This window comes from Homalodisca vitripennis, chromosome 2 (assembly GCF_021130785.1).
Source record: "Homalodisca vitripennis isolate AUS2020 chromosome 2, UT_GWSS_2.1, whole genome shotgun sequence".
In the NCBI taxonomy this organism is placed as follows: Eukaryota; Metazoa; Arthropoda; class Insecta; order Hemiptera; family Cicadellidae; genus Homalodisca; species Homalodisca vitripennis.
The window spans coordinates 64024100-64047819 of NC_060208.1; the positions used below are offsets into that span (position 1 = coordinate 64024100).

Consider the following 23720-nt stretch of genomic DNA (forward strand, 5'->3'; position numbering starts at 1 on the left):
ATTCGATACGCCGATCAAAATCGTCTTTAGATAGTTAATAAGTACAAGTTGTACTTTGTAAGAGTGGCATTTGTTACGTTTTAAAATATTAACCAAAGAACTGTTACTTATGTCATGCTCAGTAGCAACTTTTGTAAGTGAAAAGTGTGGATCATTCAACAAAACATTGAAGCACATCAATAGCCATCTCATCTCAGGTCGTTGTTTAAGTCTTACTACTGTGTGGACAATCTTTTACACTTCCAAATTCTTTAAAGACTGTGGCATAAACTGCATGTTCTGAAATCTATTGAATTGAATTGAAGATCTATTTATACAATATACAAGATTGTATAGATCAAATAGCGCCAAAACAATGAATTAAAACAAATAAAATAATTATATTGCATAATTTATTATTTATAGAATTTATTATTATGTGTGTATGTACCAATAACAATATTCAACAATTAAATGTCACAGAAAATACTCTTCTATACTGTATAATGCCTTACCTATTAGATATAGTTTCACATTTTTATTAAAATTTGTTCATCTTTTGCTCTTTTTTTAATTAGGTGGTAAGTGCTTATAAAATTTCAAACCTAGAAAGTTGTTTTTATTAGTAAAAACTTTTATGTGATATCTTAAAAGTTGGGATATATTTTCCTCTTGTATTATAATTTTGAATGTCTTTTGGTTTATCAAAAAATTCAAGTTATTTTAAAAATGTATAATAGTTTTATATATGAATATGGAGTAAACAGTTAAAAATCCCACTCCAGTAAAATGTGTTACAAGAATCTCTTATGTCAAGTTTAAAAATTATTCTAATAGCACTTTTTTGTAATTGTAAAATTCAATCCAATTTTGATTGTGATGCACTTCCATACATCTCTATTCCGTAACGTATATGAGGTTGTATGAGAGCAAAATAAATTGTTTTGAAACACTTATGTTACAATCACATGTGACATCCTCCAAAGAGCAAACAGTCCTGAACTCATTTTATTCTATATTTTATCAATATTTAGTCTGAAGTTTAAGTTTTCATCTAAGATAATGCCTAGAAATACAGATTGGGAGTCCGGTTGCTTATTTAATAAAAATGATACTGGTACATTTACATTGTTGTTTTGCTTTAGAGAAAGCCTAAAAGTAAAGTTTACAAATATTGATTTACTTGGGTTTAACAGCAAATGTTTGTCTACCAAAAAGTTATTAATAGATTCTACATTTGTTTTTGCTAGTAGAGGATTTTTATCATGAAGTAACAAGCTTATGTCATCAGCATACATACACATAAATTTAATATACATGATACAGAATTTAAAGAAGTTTTATATTGGTTATGTAGCACAACAATAAAAAAGATCACAACCCCGATCCTTGTAGAACTGGGTAGTTTCTTTAATATTTGATTTTATATTTTGTAAAAAAATTATGCTAAAGAGTTTTTATTTCAACATTTTGTTGGCGATTCTCAAGATAAGATTTTAACCATAACAGTTCCTTATTCTTTATTCCTAGATATGATAATTTGTCTAGTAAATCGTTGTGGGATACACTGTCGAATGCCTTGGTCAGATCCAAGAAAACAGGAGTGACATTATTGTCTTTATCTAAGGCTTCTGTGATATTTGATTTTATAAAAAATTCAGTTAATTAATTAAGCATGTATTTTTCAAAAGTTTATGATAGTTCCGGCTGGACTGCAACAGGTCTTTAGTTGTAGGTATCAGTGCTGTCACGTTTCTTAAACAAAGTAATGGTTTAAGAAACTTTTAATTCTGTAGGATATGTGTTAGATGTAATAGAACTATTTATTACATGTACCAGAGGTTTGACAAGAACTTCATTGTGTTGTAAGTCTAACATTGTGGATATCTCATCATACTCAGAAGACCACTTAGGCATAATCGAACCAATAATTGTCAGCAATTTTGTTTCATCCAAACGTGTATAACGAAAATAAATTAATGATCAAGGTTCAATGTTAATGACAGACTCAGTATTTTTCCTGAAAATTTCTGGATTAGTGCAATTTTTTACCACGTTAACATGACAACTCTTGGATCCCAAATAAAGTCATAATTTACTTTTAAAACTATGGTATTGGTTATGGTAGCAGGGATCACTTCTGTCCGGTATGTACCTTCCAGTTGAACCTACCACTGGGCACAGCAAAAACCGATGTGTCACTTAAATCTGGGCAACCTTATGGATGTCTAGGAGCGGCACATCCCTAACCGCAAATGTTGAGATTCTGGGGCGCAAGGGTCTATAGGTCTAGTCTACTGCGGGAGATGACTGCTGGAGTTGGTGGGGTTTTTTCTCTAAATATCAGAGATTCTTGCTAGCCTCAACAAGGGTATGCCACCCCCTGCCTGCTTTGACTGGTGAGACTGGTTCCGAGTTATCCTCCCCTTCTTCTGGGAGGACATGACTGAGATTAGTGCCCTAATTCTTCCTCTTGGATCTTGATAGGAGATGGCCCCTACCCCCTAACCTTATCTATCCTGAATATCCTGTCACTCCGAAAGCAGCGCAAAGGTTTTTACAGGACTAAGTGCAATATATAAGCTTCTTGTCCTAAGAGAAAAAAGGTATTGGTTGATCTGCCTTTTTTGTTTTCAATTTCAGAATTCACTAATTGCCAGGTAGTTTTTACAATGTTGGCTGATTTTTTAATTTTTTTATAAAGTAGCTATGCTTTTTTTAAGTAACATTGTTTTGTAATTTTTACTTTGTTGTCTGTATTTTTTCCTGAACGACTGGCTTTTATAAGTACTGTAGTGATTATTAATGAATTTATTTCTTTAATTTTTATCTCATCATGCTATTTGCATTTTCAGTGTATTTTTTCTTATTAGCTTTAGGAAAATGTTTATAAAAATAAAACATTATAACAAAGCAAAAATATGAAAATTTCATTTCACATAGAAATAAATACAAGTATCCTTTTCTTTATAGTAATGTAATTTGAAAAAAGATTTCCATTGTCTGAAAGTAATAAATTTGAAGTTTGTAACACTTATCTCAACTGCACAACACTCAGACTTTATCAGTATTTAACTGTATAAAAGATTTACACCTTATTTATTTTATTGGAAACCAAAATCAGAACTCCTCCTCCTTGGTAACATTGACGCACATAACAAGCATCAACAGTATATCCTGGAATAATAACCCTGTCCACATTACTTAGGGACAACGTGTGCTAAGAGAGAATTACTATGTGGTTTAATTTCTTCTATGGTTATTACTAAAGAGTCAATTTTTGATAAGAGATGTTGAATATTTTGATGAAAAATAGTAATATACTTATTTTTATGTTGATTAAGAAAATTAACTATTTGCATATCTAAATGTTTTGTTATTTTGGATTCAATAAGAGATTGCTTTCTCTGTCAGAAGTCGCTTCTCGCCTCAACAGCCAACAGTACCCATGCTATACCCACTGAAAAGTACTGCATCTCCCACAGACCCAGACCGATGATCTTCACCAAACCGACTTTCCCCCTCTAAACACTGAGATGAAACTGCTTCTGTATAGGAAAGTTCACCTGGTGCAACTTTAATCAGCTGAGCCAGCAAAGTGGGATGCAGACGCAACAGTTGACCCTCCATGTGAAAGAGAACCGTCTGAGAACAGGGAAACGTCCTTCTGAATTGTTAAACACTGTAGATCACTCCCAGAAATCATATCTGTTGCAGTTATTGTTGATTAGAGCCTTTATTCTGTTCACAAACCCCTCATGTGTAGTAATTTGTTCAAGCGTGTGTGAAATTTAGCTGTATGATATTATATCGATTACATCACCAGTTTTTTGCTGCAACTTGACAAGATTATCAATGAAGTGTTCAAGTCTAATATGAGACGTTTACATCCTTTTTCCTGAAGATCTTTTGTAAATTGTTCAAAGGGAGTGTTATAGTCATTTGATATACTACAGTATAATATATAGGTTTAGTAATGAGTCCATAATCTTCAGTACTAGCATCCTCCCTTTGGTATGTCAAGTAAGAACTCACACAGTTTGTCACTAAGGGTTTACCAAATGCTCTCGTGAAAACAACAGCAACTCCCTCAAACGTGTTTATCTTCCCCTAAATAATTTGAAATGGCGTGAGAGTAAGCAATACTTCATTGCGTAGTTTAGAGATAATGTCCTACATGTTAGCCTCAATAATGTTGATATCTTTGTTATGAAATAAAATAGATTTATTGCTTCAAAATTCCTTATTATTTCCAGCATTATACAAGTTTATCAATCTACTTATTTGGGTTGTTAAAATGCTTTTTCCAAATAGATTCATACGAACACCTCAGTTTCACACTTTAGCCTCATGCTAAAAGCAGAGCCTCAGATGCGCAGCTTTCTAGAATTCCATCTCAGGCTCAAATCTTTAGTATAAGTTTTAATATATACTTTGGAAAAGTCCAGTTTTCCTATATTGCTGTTAACAAACTCGTTATAATACAAAAAACTATTGTCATTGCAGTAATGTTTGAAATGTATATGAATGAAAAAATTTTTAAGATGTTTGGGTGGACCAGTTTTAATTCTACTTGTACTTCAATTTTTATCATATTTTACTCTGTGAACTAAACAAATATAAATTTCTCTTGATGGTCTTGCTTATTATTGCACTGGGTAAACCATTTATAAATACTGAAGTATGTAAAATGTTATATATTTTGGACAATTTACTCAAAGTTGAGTTTTATTTTTTATGACAATATGTTATTATTAATGGTGGGTAATTATTATATTATACTGATAAACTTGTTACACAGTAACAGTAAACTAGAATTTGTAGTGCTCCCGAAGAGAATTGGTATCTAGGTTTTCTGATATAATACCTGTGAATGAAAGATGATAGGTTATTAATTAAATGCTAATTCAAATCACTTTATTTCATTAATTAAACATGGTAAGTACAAGCACATTACAGTTATAAGCTAATAAGTTATTTCAAGAAGTTTTTGATGTTTTCAACAACTTTTCGTCATATCGGTTGATACATTCAGGAGGGAATAGACGAAACACATTGGTTTCAATCTTTGGTTTAGCAGGAACCAGTTTTAAACCAGATGATATGTGATGGTTTATATCTTGCTGCATCTGAACAACAGAATACAAGAAAACTTTAGTTTAAGACATACAGTGTACTCCTTCCTTGATAATTTTTGAATAATGTCATTAAACAAGGAAACATGGAAAGTATTTCTAAACTATTTTATGGCATGTTCAAAGTTTTGAAGACATTCACTGAAGGAGGATCATCTCTAACTCACAAGTATTGAAATGGCAACCTTCTATTTTGTAATAATTAATTCGAAATATAAAATAGAAAGCAAAATATTTGTTTGTAGAACACTTTGTTACGTTTATAGTTATTTTTAAATATAATTAATACCAAGTTGCAGTTTGAGCTAGGGAAGGCCCTCAGCTGTCATTGCAATTTTCAAGCGTACCTGTTCAAGTCAGATAAGTGTCAAAACCCGGAGTGTTCCAATGGGGATGCCTTAATTTTGCCCATCCCCCCCCCCAAAAAGCGCCTTTTAATAAGTAAAAGTGGTATACCATTTCGTACTGTTTAGATGTGACTATTACCTGCTGTTTCTTTTTGTCCTCTTCATTAACTACTTCACTTTGAAGCCTCAGGGTTTCTGTATTCAACTGTTTATTGGCCATCATTTTCTTTGGACACATAGATCCCAGGTCCTGAAAGTCAAAATACAAATAAATATTTACGATAATGTGGCATAACATAAACGAGGACTGTTTTACTGCCTCTAATGAAATATTGGACTTTGAAAAGAAATAAGTTACATAAATAATGACTAGCCTTCGGCTCGCTGGGGGCTATGCCCCCAGGCCCCCTTTTGGATGTTGGGCGAATTCAGGGATGAGCGGAATTCGGAATTAAATTAGACCTATTTTGTTGAATTTTCCAGTTTTAATCAAAGTTTTGACTTTAAGGGTATTTTGCAGCTTAACCATTAGAGATACGACAAAGAGTGACTGGACCTTTCTTGTCGGAAATGTAATTTTGTCCTTCAATTGTGACCTCAGATTTGAGCTACGACCTCTGGTTTAGGCGGTAAAGAGCAAGGAAGGAAAGTCTGCACTGGTCAGCTATCGTGATTTATTTAGTATAAATATAATAAATACCGATCTTAAGTCTGTATTTTTAAGTTTTTTAGGAGGTTTAATTTGCTCAGGAGTTAATGTAGTCATACCAGGAAATTCCCAGGGGGGGTTAATGTTACCGGGGGTTAAGACATCAGGGGGTTTAATTTCCTCAGGAGGTTATCTGGTCAAACAAGAAAATTCCAGGGGGGGTTAGTGTTACCGGGGGTTAAGACACACGTGAGTCTCTTTCGGAGGGTGTTGTGTTTGTGAGCGTAATTAAAATTCACTCTGTCCCTACTTACTACTGTCCTTCGGTAACGCAATGCCAATCGCGATGTGCTCTAGTAGACGTATACTTATAGTCAGTCGTTTACGAAAGTAGAGTGTTTAACTTTAAACAAAGTTGTTACTTCAATGGCATTTTAAGGCTTAACCATTAGAGATACGACAAAAAGTGACTGGACCTTTCTTGTAGGAAATTGAAAATTGAAGTACGATTCTGCTGTCGTATTTTAGGCTACTACCTCTGGTTTAGGCAGTACAGAGCTTGGGAGAAAAGACTGCACTGGCCAGCTATGGTGAATTGTTTAGTGTAAACAAAATAAAAACTACCTTTATCAGATTATTAAGTTGATCAGGGGGTTTAATTTAATCAGGAATTCATCTACCAGGAAATTCGCGGGAGGGGGGTTATGATATCGGGGGGCTATAAGTACGCAAAGTACTTTTATGGGAAATGTGTATCTGTGCTACAAGAGGATGTGTACAGTAATTTTTATCAAAATAAAAACTTGATCAGAGGGTTTAAATTACTTAGGAAATTATCATTCCATACCAGAATGTTGACAATGAATCAGTATTAAATTAATTAAACACTACTCTGTCCCTATTTACTATTGGCGCTTCGCTAACGCTCAGACAATTGACGATGTGGGGTTGTAGTTACTCGTTAACGTAGTAACACAAGTTAAATCCGGAACCTGAACGGATTGCACATATTATAGGCGCATCATATTTACAACTTCTGAAATTGCTAATTACGACCAAGATTTTGCCATTAAGAGAGATAGGGCTTACGTAAGGATATACGACAAAAAGCTACCTAACCTTTTTAAGATCCCTACATTGTCTAGATATTGAAAATTTAGGATTTTAACTATGACCAATGGTTCGACTGCTACCGCCTCCAGAAACAAAATTCTCACGTAACAATTATAATATATTTCCATTTAAAGAGGTTTTTCGGCCAGACCATTTAGGAAAGGGCAAAAAGTTACAAGACTTTTTTGTAGAACACGTCATTTACTAAAACTTATTAGATGACATGTTTTGAGCCACGACGAACCGTTTAGCTGCTATCAAGCCCGGAAAATTTCCAAATATTTTCACTTAATAGCATTTTGCGGCCAAACCAATGGAGATAGAGCAAAAAGTCACTTAACCTTTTTTTGTAGATCACATTATTTCCTAAATCTAACCTTTGTTTTGTTTTGACCTCGCCGCTATCGACCCCAAAAACAAAATTTTCACGTAAAAAAAAAAAAATGCACATAATCACGTTTTTCTGCCAAACCAATGGAGATAGGGCAAAAAGTCACTAGACCTTTCCTGTAGATCGCGCAATTTGCTTATTTGTTGGGTCAATCAGATTTGAGTTATGACCAACGGTTCGGCCGCTATCGGGCTCAAAACATTATTTTTAGCGAAAAAATCTCTGTAATGTCAAATATTCCAGCGTTTTGTCGCTTAACCATGGAGAATAGAGTAAAAAGTCACTAGACCTTTTTTGTAGATAACTTCATTCCTGACTAACGATTTTTCATCAGATCCGAGCTAGTTCCAATGGTTCGCCCGCTATCGGGCTTACAAAAAAGGCCTGCAAGGCCTTACAAAATACGCGCATACAAAAAATGCGCGTTTTTTTGCGAATTTTTTTGAGGGGTTTAAAATGAAAAATTCCCGGTTTTCAGACTTTTCCTGTTGGTTATACGGCAAAAGGTACCTGCGTGCAAAATATCAAGTTTCTAGCACTTCTAGAAGTAGGTTAGAATTTGTATACATATATCAGTCAGTCAGTCAGTTTCACATGCGGCTGTATAGCATATTAGACTTGCATGTGTCTGTATCAAGAAGAGGATTTTAACACATGTATTTTATCTAATAATACATCAAAACCAAATAGGTATTATCTTTAATTGTGATTTCACTAAAATTGTAGTTTACAACAGTGTATTGAAATGTTAAAACATTGAAAAAATAGTAATTCGAGCTTTTACTTACACGACCAAAAGTTTTGTACAATATTACTGAATTAAATATTATTTTTTTTAGTAAGTACATAAAATACCATGTCTTCAAACGCAACAGCCCAAAACATGTTTGTGAGGAATTTTATTTTTTTATTTTTATTATTTTATTTAACGTAGGGGGAATGCATTTGCGCACGGAGTGTGGGACTCCCTTGCGGACTACCCACTAAACCCCCTACGGGCCACGGAGGGCCCAGGCTGGAACCCTTTCGGATGACATCTTGCTTGGTCCGTGTGTCTTATGTCCCAACCAGGACAAAGCTACTTGTTTCGGAAGCTAGGGGTCAGCCAGGCATCCGTATTCACGCTGTTTGTGAGGAATATTTACTGCACAGCAATGTTCAATTAAAACTGGTATTTTTAGGAATAAAAAAATAGATTTTTATCAAATTTTAACTCAAAAAAGAAGTCTATAAAAGCAATTCTCATTTTGAAGGACGCACTCATTCTGCACCTCAATGCAGAAACACGCCCGGGACACGGTAAAACACCAGTGTACTAATGGAACGATGATATCATCTCACACCGCTCCGCAGAAAGTGTTTCAGTCTGAGACGGATGATTAACCGCGGTCGGTGTAAAGGGCGAAGAGTTCCCGAATCCGCCGCGTACATTGAGGCTGGCTCTGAAACGAATAATCACTATATGAGCAAGCGATAAATGGAACAATTTAACAGAGGGGATGAACAACAATTCATGTACAGTGTGTTACCGGGTAGCAATGAGCAGACTCCGTTTCCATGTTAGCCACGCTGGACGTGCAAAAAAGCCAACTCAAGCAGATGGGCCCTAACTCCCGAGAATGTTTAACAGCTATCTCAGAAATAGGCAACTGGCCCATACAACTGCTGTCGAAACACGCTGTTGTGAGATCACGACAGAACCTACTCAGGGCTCGATCCTGAGACTGAACCTGTGGAATATCACTCGACGAGAACCACAGAATTGAAAAACAGTTTCCTCTTCGGATACGCCAACGCCAACGATTTTCCCGCGGTAATCACTGCGAGGATCTTCGACGAGGAAAAATGGCTGCTTGACAGAGTAATTTTATTCTGCAAATAATAGCTTGGATGGATGAGCACACACGATAAAATCTGGCAACAAAGAAGACAGAGATAGTTCTTCTCACCAGATGGAGGATAAACACCGTCGTCTAGATTTGGGTGGGCCGGGAGGAGCGCTGGGAACATATCTCAACGTGAAGCTTGTCACCAAGCTCACGCTCTTGGACCAGAGTTCTGGCACGGCAAACAAGCCTGCTTTTGTTACTTTGAACCGATGAAGAGCAATATTGGGATGCATGTGGCGAGTAAGCGGTGGTTGCTCATGTCAGTCAAGTATTCCATGCTTCTGACGGGCGCTGGTGAGTGATAAGAGTGAACCTACGTCAGCAGTGCTACAAATAGGCAGGCAAAATATGGTGGCAAAGCAGAGAAAGGAGGCATTCTGAATCCCAAATACTTAACGAACTATCTGCGAACCGATGAACTAGGTACCCTCATGAAGTAACACGGAGAGGAATCCCGAGGGAGCACCGATGCGGGTTTTAATAGTGAGTCCCACTCACTAGCGGAATACGCGTTCGTGATTTTCTCCGTAAAAAAGCAACACGGACCTCCTGCTAAGTAAAAGTCGTCTACAGCTTCATAATGTTAGATGTGAGTATTACCTGCCGTATATTTTGGCCCCTTTCATTAACTATTTGACTTTGAAACATCTGGTTTTCTGTATTCAGCTGTTTATTGGCCATCATTTTCTTCGGACACATCGATCCCAGGTTCTGAAAAGAAAAATGCGGACAAATATTTACGATAAGATAGTTCATGTGGCATAACATAAACAAGAAATGTATAATGAAATATATAAATAATTATTTGCTTTTGTCTGTATCAAAAGGAGGATTTGAAGACTGACATTTTAACTAATATAATAATACATAAAAACAACCATTTTTATTTTCTTTGTGATTTCACTAAAATTTTAGTTTTAAACAATGGATTAAGATGTTAAAAATTGACAAAAACAGTAATATGGGCTTTTACTTACACAACCAAACGTTTGTACTATACAATAAAAAAATATTAGTTTTATTAATATGTACATACATGTATTTAGAAATGCCTTCGGACACAACAGCTCAAAACATTGAACATTATTTAAAAAAAATCATAAAAATACAAATAATTGTTAACTATTTTATAAAAGTAATGAAAAAAAAACGATGAACACAGTTTCCTATAGTTTGGTATACTTTTATGCGAGTAGATAATACAATGCCGTTCCTAGCTTACTTTAGCAGCAACAGAACATCTATGGAAAATCTAATCCAAAATACTACAAATGAGTCTACAATAAACAAAAAAAATCTATAACCCTTTTTATTGTACAAATAACAAATATAAAATTCTGTTATTCTTTGCCTCCGTTTTGTGAATTATTTGATGACAAATGAAAGATTATTGAAATAGAAACATTAAGATCTCAAACTGTTTGCTGTTAAAACACCATCATAAATGTTAACACAACGATTATTATAAAAAAACCAGACAGTTGTTTAAAGAATTTCAAGTAGACCCGTGAATTAAATAAAATATTGATAGAGAAAAAGAAATTTAGAAATGTATTATAAGAACGACTTCTTAGTAACAAACAATTTAAAACATTTTATAAAAAGGTAGAACTTCAAGATGAAATATTTAACCAAAATCAACCATTAGTTTTCAAACTCAGGATACTTTAAACAAACTTGAAATACCAGATTCAAAATACATAATACACTTTGAAGTAAATTACAATAAAGAAGGATTTTGTGATTCGTGCATATAAATCCTGTAACATTCAAATAATTATCTGTGTACAAATTGTAAGAGTTGTTAAAGAATGGTACAATAAGAAAAGAATATTACGCAATAAAAACAATTTTATCATTAGGTAAACATACTATTTATCTATTTCTTGTCATTAAGAAACCTGTTATTAAATATGTTACTAACAAAAGCAAGTTATTTTACTGTAAATAGTTTTCAACTACAATATTATAGATTTCGATATAGTACTAAATTATATAAGTATATTATAATCCAAAAATATGAAAAAACAAAAAAAATTTGAAGTTTTTTCATATAAAAACATTTGTCTAAATGTATATTTTCAAAGTTTTCTGACAAAAATTTAATACGAATCTTTTATTTATCCTTTGATTTCTAATAAAATCATCATATAAATCATATGTAAATTTAGAAATGTTAAAAATAATTAATACCAAGTAGCACTTTGAGAAGAGAAATGTATCAATACTGTAAAAATTGATAACAGAAATAAAGTTTATAATATATTATTATAATAGTTTATTCATATTATGAATAAATTAATCGCACAAAAAATAATTCGACATTTATGAATATTCAATCACAAATATTCGTATAGTTAGGTAGATAATAATATCTAGAAAAATGTTTGAACTGTGTAAAATAGGTATATTGTAAAAAAAATGTAGTAACATAATTATGTAATAGTGATATCATACACTGTTCAATATATTGTCCTTGAAATTTTCGAGCGTACCTGTTTAAGCCAGGGAAGTGTTAAAGCTCGGAGAGTTCCAATGGGGACGAGGAGCAATACGACGCAAACCTCACGTTTTATTCTGCAGGCGGTGGGAAAGACTAAAGAAGGGGCTATAGAATACTATAGGCCAATTATCATAGGACAGCGCTGTTCAGAATATGACAGACGGGCTCGGGGCAGTGTCCCTGTATATGTAGTGGGGTGCTGGAAACCAAGAAATTAAAATAAAGATAATAAAGCCTCAATTCTGCAGACCATCAGATGGACTGATACTGTAGGAACTCTCTGTCGGGCGAAGTTGGAACCCTCATGAAGTAATACGAACAATTCCGACGCAGTTGTTAGTGGGCGCGAATACGCTGACGTTACATTCATATTTTCTCCATCGTCATAAAAAAATAAAATAAAAAACACGATCCTTTTAATAAGCAAAAGTTGTATACCACTTCATACTGTTTGGAAGTGACTGCTGTTACCTGCTGTTTCTGTTTGTCCTCTTGATTAACTATTTGACTTTGAAGCCTCAAATTTTCTGTATTCATCTGTTTATTAGCCATCATTCTCTTCGGACACATTGCTCCCAGGTCCTGAAAAGCAAAATACAAACAAATAGTTACGATAATGTGGCATAACATAAACAAGGACTGTTTTACTGACTCTAGTGAGATACATAAACAATTACTTGCATGTGTCTGTATGAAAAGAAGAATTTTAAGATTGACAATTTGTCTACTAATTCATCAAAACCAACAATTTTTATGTTATTTGTGATTTCGCTGAAATTGTAGTTTAAAACAGTGAAATTACAGTCAAGCTAGGGCACGGGATTACCCTATTCCCCTCACCCGTAATATGTTAAATACTAATAGTATTAAAAATGTAAGTTTAAGAAAACCGTCTGAGAGCATTATTAGTATACTTAATTTAGGTTTTATACAAACGGCTATAATATAAGAGAAAATTTTCCCTTTTGGAGATAACACCCGATAACACAATAACACAAATGTGATGAATAACACAAGACAATGAGTATTATGAGAATAACAGAGGCTCGGGATTTCCATTTAAGATGGCCATATAGCCATTTGGCTATATCTTAAGAACTTAAAAACACATCCTCAAATTTTTACCTACAATTGATACATTCTAATATGGGCTTCCAGTATACATATATTTTACTTAAAAATATGGGTAATTATGTTTTTACCGCGGCTGAGCGGTTGACGTCAGCTACGTGCATTGAGCATAGACGCAACAGGCGACGTACAAAGCAGGCGGTGCACAAATATAAACAAATACAAAATATGAACTTCACGAAAAATATTATTTACAAAACACGATATTTCGTTATTTTGGTTGTGTAATTTTCGGTTTTATACACAAAGTTTAACATAAAAAATAATTAATAAACGTACACGAATATAAATCAACCAAAAAAATGTATTATACTTTTTAGGTGATTTTAATTTCATCATGCTAGTGATAACACTCTATTGCCATTATTAGACATTCTTTTGGGTTACATTTATAGACATATTATAAGAATCAGCCTGAGATCTGGAAAGGGAGGAACGGTGTAGACATAATTTTTGTTAATATTTCACATAAAAAAATAGTTCCTTAGAAGCAAGTACGCTGAACTTGAAAAAAATAAACTGATAATTTTTAGTATTTTAAGTATTAAAGAACGTTGAAACGTGAAAATTGGGAAAAAATATTCAATAAAATAGATGTCTAAAGACAAATCATTAATTTTTTTAGCAAAAGTGTTTTAATCATTTAATTACAAATTAACAGACGAGATCTACAAGATGCTTACATATCAATGGCCCACCAGAATTAATAGATATTATAAATTAAAGGAGTTTGAACATAAAAATTATTGCTAGAGTAAAATTTGACCATGCCAGGGACTTGATTGTTACTGTTGGCAACTCTTTGAGGGTAATGTAGAAAATTATCACCCATTATATTTTGTTATTATTTATATATGTTTTATTCTTGCAATTGATGTATGATGTAAAGAAAACATGTTCTAGTGAGTAAAATAAAACATTACAAACTTAAGTCAGATATTGTTTAAAGACCACGGCATTTTTTTACTTTGTCTGTGAACGTACGGTTGTTGTGAAAATTTGATTAAAATATAAAATAAATCAAATCGGTTATTCCATAACCTCAGGTACTCGTATATCAAAAGTTTACTACCAAAGGGTTGAAATATTATTATTTTATTGGTAAACTATAAAACACGTTTTGATAAGCATTTAATTTTGTATACGTCTTACACAATTCTAGTTGAAACAATACCGGAGAAATGTAACAGTACCAGCAAGTAAAACATAATCACTTTTAAGAATGTTAATATGGTAAATTCAGCAACATAGAGGTTTGTACTTGTTTTTTATTTTTGCTAGTACTACCACTATCGGTATTCATTAATAACACGTCAGTAATACACGACTAGCGCCAACAACAAAAAGCGACAAGAATTGTCACAATAATTGTCGACTATTGAAAATTAGCCGTTCAAGGAGATGACCGGTAGGCGTTCTTGGCCATTGCTCGCTCTCTCTCGCCCGAAGCGCGGGAAGTGAAGTATGCATTATATTTATCAACCCCCACGGGTCGCATACGGAGTCATTCTGAAAAATTACGAAGAATGAGTATTGTGGTTTACTACATGTCAGCTGTTATAGTTAAAATATCAAGACGAATTAAAACAAAATTGAATTATGATACATTGTTCGACTACGAGCATACTTTCAGGGCAACGCAAGATAGAATATATCTGGGATATTTGTATCAATGGGGAGAGAGGGGTTATAAAACCCAAAACCACTCCCTGGGTAGGCCTATGGTTTTAATGATGAACAAGAACACAAGTACATAGTGTCTAAAAACGTAGTGTTTGTTGTTCACTTCATACTTTTGCTTTATACATTAAATAAATTATGTAATAATGCAAAATACACCACTTAAAATAAATAAACATTTTTGAAGCAGCCGATACAAACAACAGGCGCCATATTGAAAGCTTTTGGTCTTTTTCAGAATATCTCTGCAATTACGAAAGATGTATACAATTTAGACTGCAAGATATGTTTTGTGTTATCTCTCACGAAGAAGTATGTTTGTTATGATGGTTTTGACCTGCGTTATCAATATGATACGTTATCGCTTTTATATGCTTAGGATAACTTTCGGTGCTATTTTTAGGCTTTTATCCTCATAACTCTATTGTTTCCTGTGTATCTTTAATCTTGCTTTGTTTGAATTGTAAATATTACGGTTTCTTATATCTCTGCTTTTATTATTTACACATTTTGTTAGCGCCACTGGGATGAGCTCACAAATTGTTGAAATGTAAATAAATTTATAGTATACGAGTATTTGAGTTATATTAACTAAAAATTGTATCTAAATATTTGGGCATCCAACGCTAAATTATTGTATTTATCGAAACCTTCTGTTGTTGTATGTGTCAGTAAAATATAAAAAAAGAATTATAGATAAGCGTAATCTATATGTACACGGGTATTTATGACGAATTGTTGGGTCAACTTAGTCTCTTATATTTTGGTATGACGAGAAACATGAAATTAAGAGTCGGAAAGCCATTGTTGTTCAGGGGCCTTACGTTATCACTACCATACACGGGACACTGTCAAATCAGTCCGGACCGTGATAGGGGGCCTATAGATGGATAAAAGTGAAAATTTATCCTTATCTTATTTAATCAATCAACGAAATACCAATTGCAATTAGAGCGCTAACGCGACCTGAGTTTGAATACTATAATTTTCTATATTTGAGTACTATATCGAGGGATGTTTTGTATTCCTGTCAGCGCGCGAAACCCGATGAATCTGGGTTTAGGACGGCCATAGGAGCAGGCCAGCACTGCCGGCAGATAAAGAATATCCTCACTAAAGCAATAACCTCCATCCGTATTCGTGCCAACTTGCCAAATACTGCAGTAAGTTTCTTATTAAACTTGTTTAGTTTTTTCTTGGTAAAAATCTCTGGATTATATGTCATGTATTGGCACAATAAATATACCTAGAAATAAACCACTATGTTCTACATTGAGTCTAGATTTCACATCTGTATATTATAAGTTAATGCACTATGTATCTCAGCCTATTCTGCCCGTACAAGTGGAGATATGACCATTACCTGGTGTTTAGTTTTCTCCTCTTCACTAACTTCTTGACTGATAATCTTCGGGTTTACTTCATTCAGCATTTTATGAGTCATCCTGTCCCTCAAACGTTTTAATTCCGGGTTCTGAAAGGCAAAATACAGAGAAATTGTTACAAATCGTTAGGGTAAGATAGTTTATACAGCAAAACATGAACAAGGAAAGCTTTGCAAAATAATCTTCCCTGTTACAAAAAACTATAGCTATGTTGCGGCAACAAATCACGGCTCGAAATACAGCTGCTTATTAGTTTCTGCTTACTAAAAATAAAAGTTGCTTATGAGTCTATGTTGGGAAATAGTTCAGACAAAACTTTTGAACAAATGTAAATGGCCCACCAATTTTATTGGCTGAGGCTGTATAGCGAACATTCTAAGGCCCTCTATATGTATTATCTTTGCAATAAATTCAGTCTGAATTCGCTAGAAACTATGTACGTATATTATCGTGTCCAATCGTGTTCCAGTTGTTTCTTCTCAATTAGGTTTGATTTCTATCATACATCCTTACGAGGTATAAAATATATGGAAAAAATCATTGCAATTGGCCTGAGAATTAAAAAATATTCATTCCGCTATATGATGTATAATGATTTATGCAAAACCACCCCTTTCAAAAATTTGGACGGTTGTTACCTTTAAACCTAAAACGATATTGAGAGATCTGAACAAGTATAAGTACTTTAGAATCAACTAAAGTTTCTAAAACAACGTCGTTTTGTGTTTATATTAGGCAGTAGCCGAGATAAAAACTTTGAAACAAACGGCCGGTACACAAGCACTATTTCTAAAGCAATTTATTCAGAATTTATTAATAATTAAGGTTGTTAGTGTGCTCTCAAGCCCATATTATAGTACATAAGCCCATACTAATAGTAATAAGCATAAGCACGCAACAAAACAGACAGATTGTGTTTTTAATGTTTTCTCATTGACCTTTAGAAATAGTGAAATGCATGAAACTTCTCTATTCTGTGACGCACGCACACAGACTATTTTAAATATTATATGCAATTTGGGCGCTACTCGTCCCGAATACAGTGGAGGTTGAGTTTTAAAATTTCTATTAAATCAAGTTTCGATTCAGAATCAATGAGTTGGCATAAATAATTAACAAGAAGGGTCGATGTTATAAAGTATATACACATTTTTAAAATTAAATATTTAATTCAAAATAGTAAATTCCCTTCAATATATGAATATGTATGATGAGCTAATGAATATTTAAATAATATCTTGACTGTTACGGTAAAATTCGAAATTTTACAGTATGGAATGTCCTTCTATAAGCTGCTAAATTAAATTGAATTATTTTTCTGTGTAAAATTAAATTAAACACTGACAAAACCAAAAGGAATTACTAACATAACTTAAAGTGGTAAACTATTTCACATTTTGAATACTTACGTAAAATGACACACGGTTGTACTGATAATCCAATACAACTTACAGCAACAACTACTCCAAAATGCGCTCGAATCCTGCTCTTTATACCGACTGCCCCCACCCAACATCCAATGTCGCCGGCACAATAGGCAAGCATTGGCTGCAGAATGACTACCACCAAATCAAGAAGCTTTAGGTGATTACATCTTAGTTGTTCCAAATAAAATAAATAAGTATTTTGCACTCCTATAATTATCTTGAGATTGCTCAATAATTCCCAACATGAAGAAACCAAGAACCGAGTGGGTACCAATTTTTACAAGAAATATGAACAATATTGAAAGCATTTAACACTTAAATAACATTATGTTCATTATTGAAACGATTATTATGATTAATAATTTTGTATTATTATTTTTGTTAATAATACAATGTTGAGATATTTGTTCTACACAATCCTTTACATTTCTATAATCCTAATCGTAATAGTATTATAAATATGAAAGTGAGTTTGTTTGTGTCCCACGTTTTTATGCGCAACTATTCAAACGATTTAACTGAAATTTGACATATAAATTCACAAGGTACCTAGTCAAAATATATGCCTATTGTTAATTCGAAGGTGCGCCCATTGGATTCTAAAGTCAGGAAAAGATACAATATTGTTTTCTAAAATTACAATAGAACAAGAAAATATTATAAATTGAAAGAGCCTGTTAAATGTAATCAACTGTTTTGTGTAAACATTGTTTGATGACAGCATAACCATATATCTAACCACTATTCTCAATTTGTTTACATTGATATACTTGAAAGCATAGAGTTAGTTTGATAATGACAACACTTCTTATTTCAACCTTTTCTGCAGCTGCTGTTGATAACAGAGTTAGAAATATCCAGGTAAGAAAATTAAAAGTTTTAGTATAAATATACTTTTCACTGTACATTGTAGCAAATATTAGGTTTGCAGTGCTTGGTCAGAACTGTAATCTAGATATTATAGAAGATAAAGTTACTATCTTACTTTTAAAATAAAGTTAAAGACTGTTATAAAACTATTAGTTGTCTTTTTGACTGATGTAGGATTCTCAGACCTGTGTATGTCTACGTGTATATGTGTATGTCTGTGTATTATATTATCCTCTCGATCAGGACAACAAAGCGAATGCAATTATGGGACCAGAAATATCTTACTACAATGTCCGCTAGTACACGGTATTTGACCGATGTAGACTTTCAGACATTTATACATATTTTTTTATTGGAAAAGCTATGATACAAAGAAAAGAACTAAGACCGGAGAAAATTACAATAATCATAAATATAAAGTTTTTGACATATTTTATTGATTGTGTCAACAAGTCAATCTCAAAATTGGTGACTCGAAACAGGAGTTCTCTTACACTTGCAAAGCCTACGAAATTGCGTTCGAAGCTGCGGGTAACTGCTAATATATTTATGACTATTCTATAATAATATCAAAATTACTATTGAATAACTTTATAGGCAAGGGATTTTTAAAACTAAATGGTTTAACAAATTGAAAAGTTCTGAAAAAGAATATTTTATGTAATTATAGTTTGTAACACAGGTCTCTCAACCCCCTGTCATTAACTGGTTGACGTAACATAGGTTGATTTTTAAACAATATGAACTAATTAAATAACATTATCAGACAATTTAAGACTTCCTGATTATTTTTGAAATATGGTCATGTTTACATTCAATCTGTTATCAGCCCTTATCAAACGAATTATTAGTGGATAAATCAATGGGAATTGCACAATTTCATTTTTTATGTTACAAGAAATACAGTTTTCATGCGTTTCTGAGATAATAATATAAACGAACTATTGAAATTTGTTTTAATTGAAGGCAACAAGATTATCTGACTAATTTAGGAATTAATGTGGAAATCCACAGTTTCTAAAAATATCCACAGTTTGCAAAAAATTCGATTAAATCGAATAAATGAGTTTATGTTCTGGACAATACTGTTGATACGGATAAAATTATGAACAGAAAAAAAAACAAAAAAAAAAAAAAAAACAAAAAACACTATAAGTAGAAGAGTAGGTGGCCGAGATGTCTGGAGAATGTTGGACTTGCATAGGTCTGTTTTACGATCCTGTAATGTATCACCTGTGCTCCTTATTCTGTTTGACAAGATTCTCACACACCATTGACTCATGAGGATGCCACAATATGACTAAAAAAGCTCTGCCTCTGGTCTTTGTTCTATTTTTATAGGTACCGAACTTGCAAAATTCTGAATTTAGAGAGTAGAAATAGAACTCAAAGAGAAACACAAGTTGGGTTGATCGCTGCTCTGATGCCGGCCTCGGAAGTAAGACCGCTGGCTCGTTTCAGGGTTGCCGGATTGAACAAAAATAGATTATTTTGCCAACATTGGATATATCTTACAAGTATATATTAGGAAATCTATTTTTTTACATAATAAAATTTATTATGTAAAAAAATTTATTACGTTACACTTACATTTCATTTATTTCGTTCTGAATGGGAAATGCGTCAATACCATTTACAGGGAGTACGTGCACCAAATACTAAGCCAATTGCTATTAGAAATAAAACTAAAAATAAAATAAAATAAAAATAAAAAGGTAAGATATAAAACACATTTTGTTATCATCTAAGTCTCTAAATCAATACGTCCTTACGCTGTTACTTCACTTCTATAGCTGATCCTACTACTTCCAGCAACTTGTTTGAACAAGACAGATCCGACCACTTTATTAATATTTGCTTTCATTACGTGTTTCTCTGCTCGTAGAGACCATTTTATTTATTTTCAAGGAACGCGCGCACAAAATACTAAGTAAATTACTAAACAAAATAAAATGATCTAGATCTATATTTCGTCATCATCTAAAATAAATGCTTTGTTCCATTGTAACTTCCTTCACTGGTGGTGCTGATTCCACTGTTTCCAACATATTGTTTCTACAAGACAGGGACTGTTTATTGACATTGTGTGTCACTGGGCAGGAGTGAAAGGTGAACTACATCTCTACGGAGACCGATTAATTAGTACCGTATTAATTAGTAATTAGTAAACTGCATCATCGTGGTTCTGTGGCAGACATTGATTCCAAGTGTGTTTTGAATAACAAGGTGTATTGTTTTTAAAACGTTTTCAGTTAGATATTTTTAAGAAGTCTTCTTTGCGAAAATGTAGACTTGGCATTTTTAACATAGCTCAGAACGATAATGCCATATTATTATAAAATAATAATGCAAGTACAAATATTTTAAAATAAAAATAACGTTTTAAAATGTTTACATTGGTCTTATAAGTAACCAACGTGGATGACGAGAGAAACGCAGGATATACAAATTTGTAAACAGAGTATTCTGTGAAGGTTGATCATATGAAACTTTCAATAAGTCTCCAACACATGCAATGAAGTTATTTATTTGATGGGTTAATTTCATGTAAATCCTGAACATTGTTAACTTAACTCGCAATGTTGCCTTCATTACAAGTTAGACGCAAAGGCCCGCCATTTCTTATTGTGGATTGTTCATTGGGATTATTGGTGAAAATGGGATGGTCAAGGCATGGGTCCCATGTAGGGTAGGTATGCGACTTCTTATCTATCTGCTGAGTACAATTAATTTCAAACTCACTTTTAAACGTACTAGAGACTTGAAATTGTAAACATAGTTTAGAATTATAATCAATGCAATAATAAACAAATATTTATTTGTATAAAACACACGCATATACTATAATAATAATTTATAAATAAATGTATTCCAAAATTAAAATACAATTTCTATAATTTACAGTAATGGAATTACACTGCCACAGTTTCAAGTAGCGTGGCAACGTTACGTAAAGAAACACCTGAAATAACTTATCAGTTTCTGCCAACTAATTAATAACTCACACTAGGTAGTTTCTATTCAGTTGCATGGTTTCGCAACTTGTGTCTAATCGTATGCAAAAGATGCACAAGGAAATGCTATACGATAAGTTTGTTAACTGTGAACTAGCCAGGTTCACCTGTAAGTTTCAGTTTGAACCTTATACGCATTTAAATTTAGTTCTGAACAATTTAATTAACCATTCAATTCTTTTATTTGAATATGTTAAATTATTGCAAAATCGAAGTAAATATAAATGTTAAAAAAAACTAATTTCTTTGCTACTTTATTTTAATTTTAATAAAAAATAAATTATAAAACAGCACTTAAAAAACCGAAAATTACTGAATTAATAAAATATTTTATAAACAAGCTGAAAAACAGAAAAAGGACTAAATTCAATTCTCTAAAATTCAAACAGATTCATAAGACCATTTTCTTTGTACTAAATATGTGTAATGATATTTCAACCAATAAAACCGAGAAGCATAAAAACTGTACGTTATGCACGGATAATAAATCACCAACCAAGTGCGCACGTCAAGACAAAAGAGCGTGGGTGCAAGATTGGTGATGATTCATGCATGAAGTATTCGTTTCCTATGCCCAAAGTTACTTGTTTTTAATTTTAAAAATATTTTTTTAAATTTTTCTTTGCATATTTTTGTATGTGGCATATTGTTTTACTATTTTTGTCCGTTTTAAAGAATTGTACGCGTATATAAAAAAATTGTAACGATCAGTTTAATTACTGTATTTAGCTGTTAGCTCAATCACATCATAGTCTATACCATGATCAAATTATTTATAAAACAGAAATAAAAGGAAAATGTGATGGTATATGCAACTTACTACAGTTTTTGAAAAGGAAGTTGTAGTATAACTTCGAGTTATGTTGCTGTCAAAATATAATTTTCTAATTCAAGATTTTTTAAATTATCCTACTTGTATGGTAAGACAATAACTAATTATAGAATATTTTACGATCATGATTGCACACCTTGCAACGCTGCCTTGGTTTATACCTCATTATAGAAGGCATTCTGATTATTGGTACACAGTTTTAGCTCATACTTCAAGACAATTAGGAGGAGGTTCGGCTCTTTTATAAATAATCTCAGTAGTTGATGCTGCCACCTATTCTTAGAGGGACTTTAACATTTTCATAAAGGTAGACAATTAGAGTTTGTACATACTCCCAAAAATTTTCCTAAAGCTTTGAAAAATGTTTTTAAATTAAATTTGTAAGAGAATGAATACGTTAACAATAATTTCCTGTAATCATATTGTTACAAATGTTAGAACAGGTTGTTGTATTGAAGCCGTGTCGGCTGCAATACATATATTCAGAAATGAGTTGAAAATACATGATGGCTTAATACTTACAAAATTAAAAATTATATAACCATACTTTAGTATTTACTTACTAATACTTTGTCCCCAATAGTTTCCATATTTACCACCGTTGCTGTGGCAAGAAGTAGTGTCGCCATCCTGACAAAGTTACACATCTTGATCGTTTGCACCATGTTTGAATGTTTACACTTATATATATTAGTGCTAAGTCATTGATTCAGAAAATTCATAACACTATCAGTTTACATAGATGAATTATTTCTCTCTGTTTAATTAATTTGGCGATAGTCTATATTCTTCAATAAGTGGGAGTACTCTGTACTGATTGTAAAGTTTTCCAGATAAGATTAAATTTAAGTACTATGAGATTCTTATGTGATGACTAACTCCTTAAATAAACAGACGCAGTTTACACCTTATTGGGGAAAGGATTCTGACCGCAGGCGCACATAGACTACCTCCATTCCTAACTCGCCGAAATTGTGACTGGATTGTTGACACATTTTTGAATATTATAAACAATCTTAGGTAAGCCTAAAATCAATTCCCGAAGGTAATTTCAAAAGTTTCATCAATTTGGTTTTGTCACCAATATATCACTGAATAAGCGATTTGATAAAGAAAAAAGTGTTTATCTACACTATATAATAAGTGAAGTCACTGCAATATGTACCTAATATCAGAAAATGTATCTTGGCTTTTAAGGGAATAAATATATTTTCGGGAGAGACTTTAGTAAGCGGCCTAGATTCATTATTCGATTGCCACTATCGAACACTTAGATATATTATGAAACTTCGATGCATGCAAAAACCGTATACAATAAATTACCGTAACAAGAAGAATCTCGTAAATTACAATTTTAAATACATAAATTTTACAA

General features: G+C 32.8%; 1 protein-coding gene across 3 annotated transcripts; it reads right to left on the bottom strand.

Annotated features, from left to right (window-relative positions):
* Positions 1 to 4874: 4874 nt before the first annotated feature.
* LOC124354075 lies at positions 4875 to 23138 on the bottom strand. Of its 3 annotated transcripts, none has more exons than XM_046804265.1 (6): positions 22942 to 23138; positions 16181 to 16291; positions 12478 to 12588; positions 10104 to 10214; positions 5601 to 5711; positions 4875 to 5108 (listed from the first exon to the last, which is right to left on the bottom strand). In XM_046804265.1, the coding sequence occupies exons 1-6, from the start codon at positions 23008 to 23010 to the stop codon at positions 4959 to 4961; spliced, it is 663 nt and encodes a 220-aa protein (XP_046660221.1). In that variant the 5' UTR covers positions 23011 to 23138; the 3' UTR covers positions 4875 to 4958. The 3 variants fall into 3 exon arrangements, with proteins under 3 accessions (XP_046660221.1, XP_046660220.1, XP_046660222.1); XM_046804264.1 differs by having other exon boundaries at positions 22909 to 23134; XM_046804266.1 differs by lacking the exon at positions 22942 to 23138 and adding an exon at positions 17612 to 17750.
* Between the last annotated feature and the right edge of the window lie 582 nt (positions 23139 to 23720).

What these genes read in the sequence shown, in the direction of transcription:
- LOC124354075 (XM_046804264.1), bottom strand. Translation starts at nt 23,010, where the DNA reads ATGGTGCAAACGATCAAGATGTGTAACTTTGTCAGGATGGCGACACTA. An exon ending in AGGAGAAAACTAAACACCAG is followed by an intron (nt 12,589 to 16,180) that starts GTAATGGTCATA and finishes TTTGCTTTTCAG; the next exon opens with GACCTGGGAGCAATGTGTCC. An exon ending in AGGACAAAAAGAAACAGCAG is followed by an intron (nt 5,109 to 5,600) that starts GTAATAGTCACA and finishes TCTGTTGTTCAG; the next exon opens with ATGCAGCAAGATATAAACCA.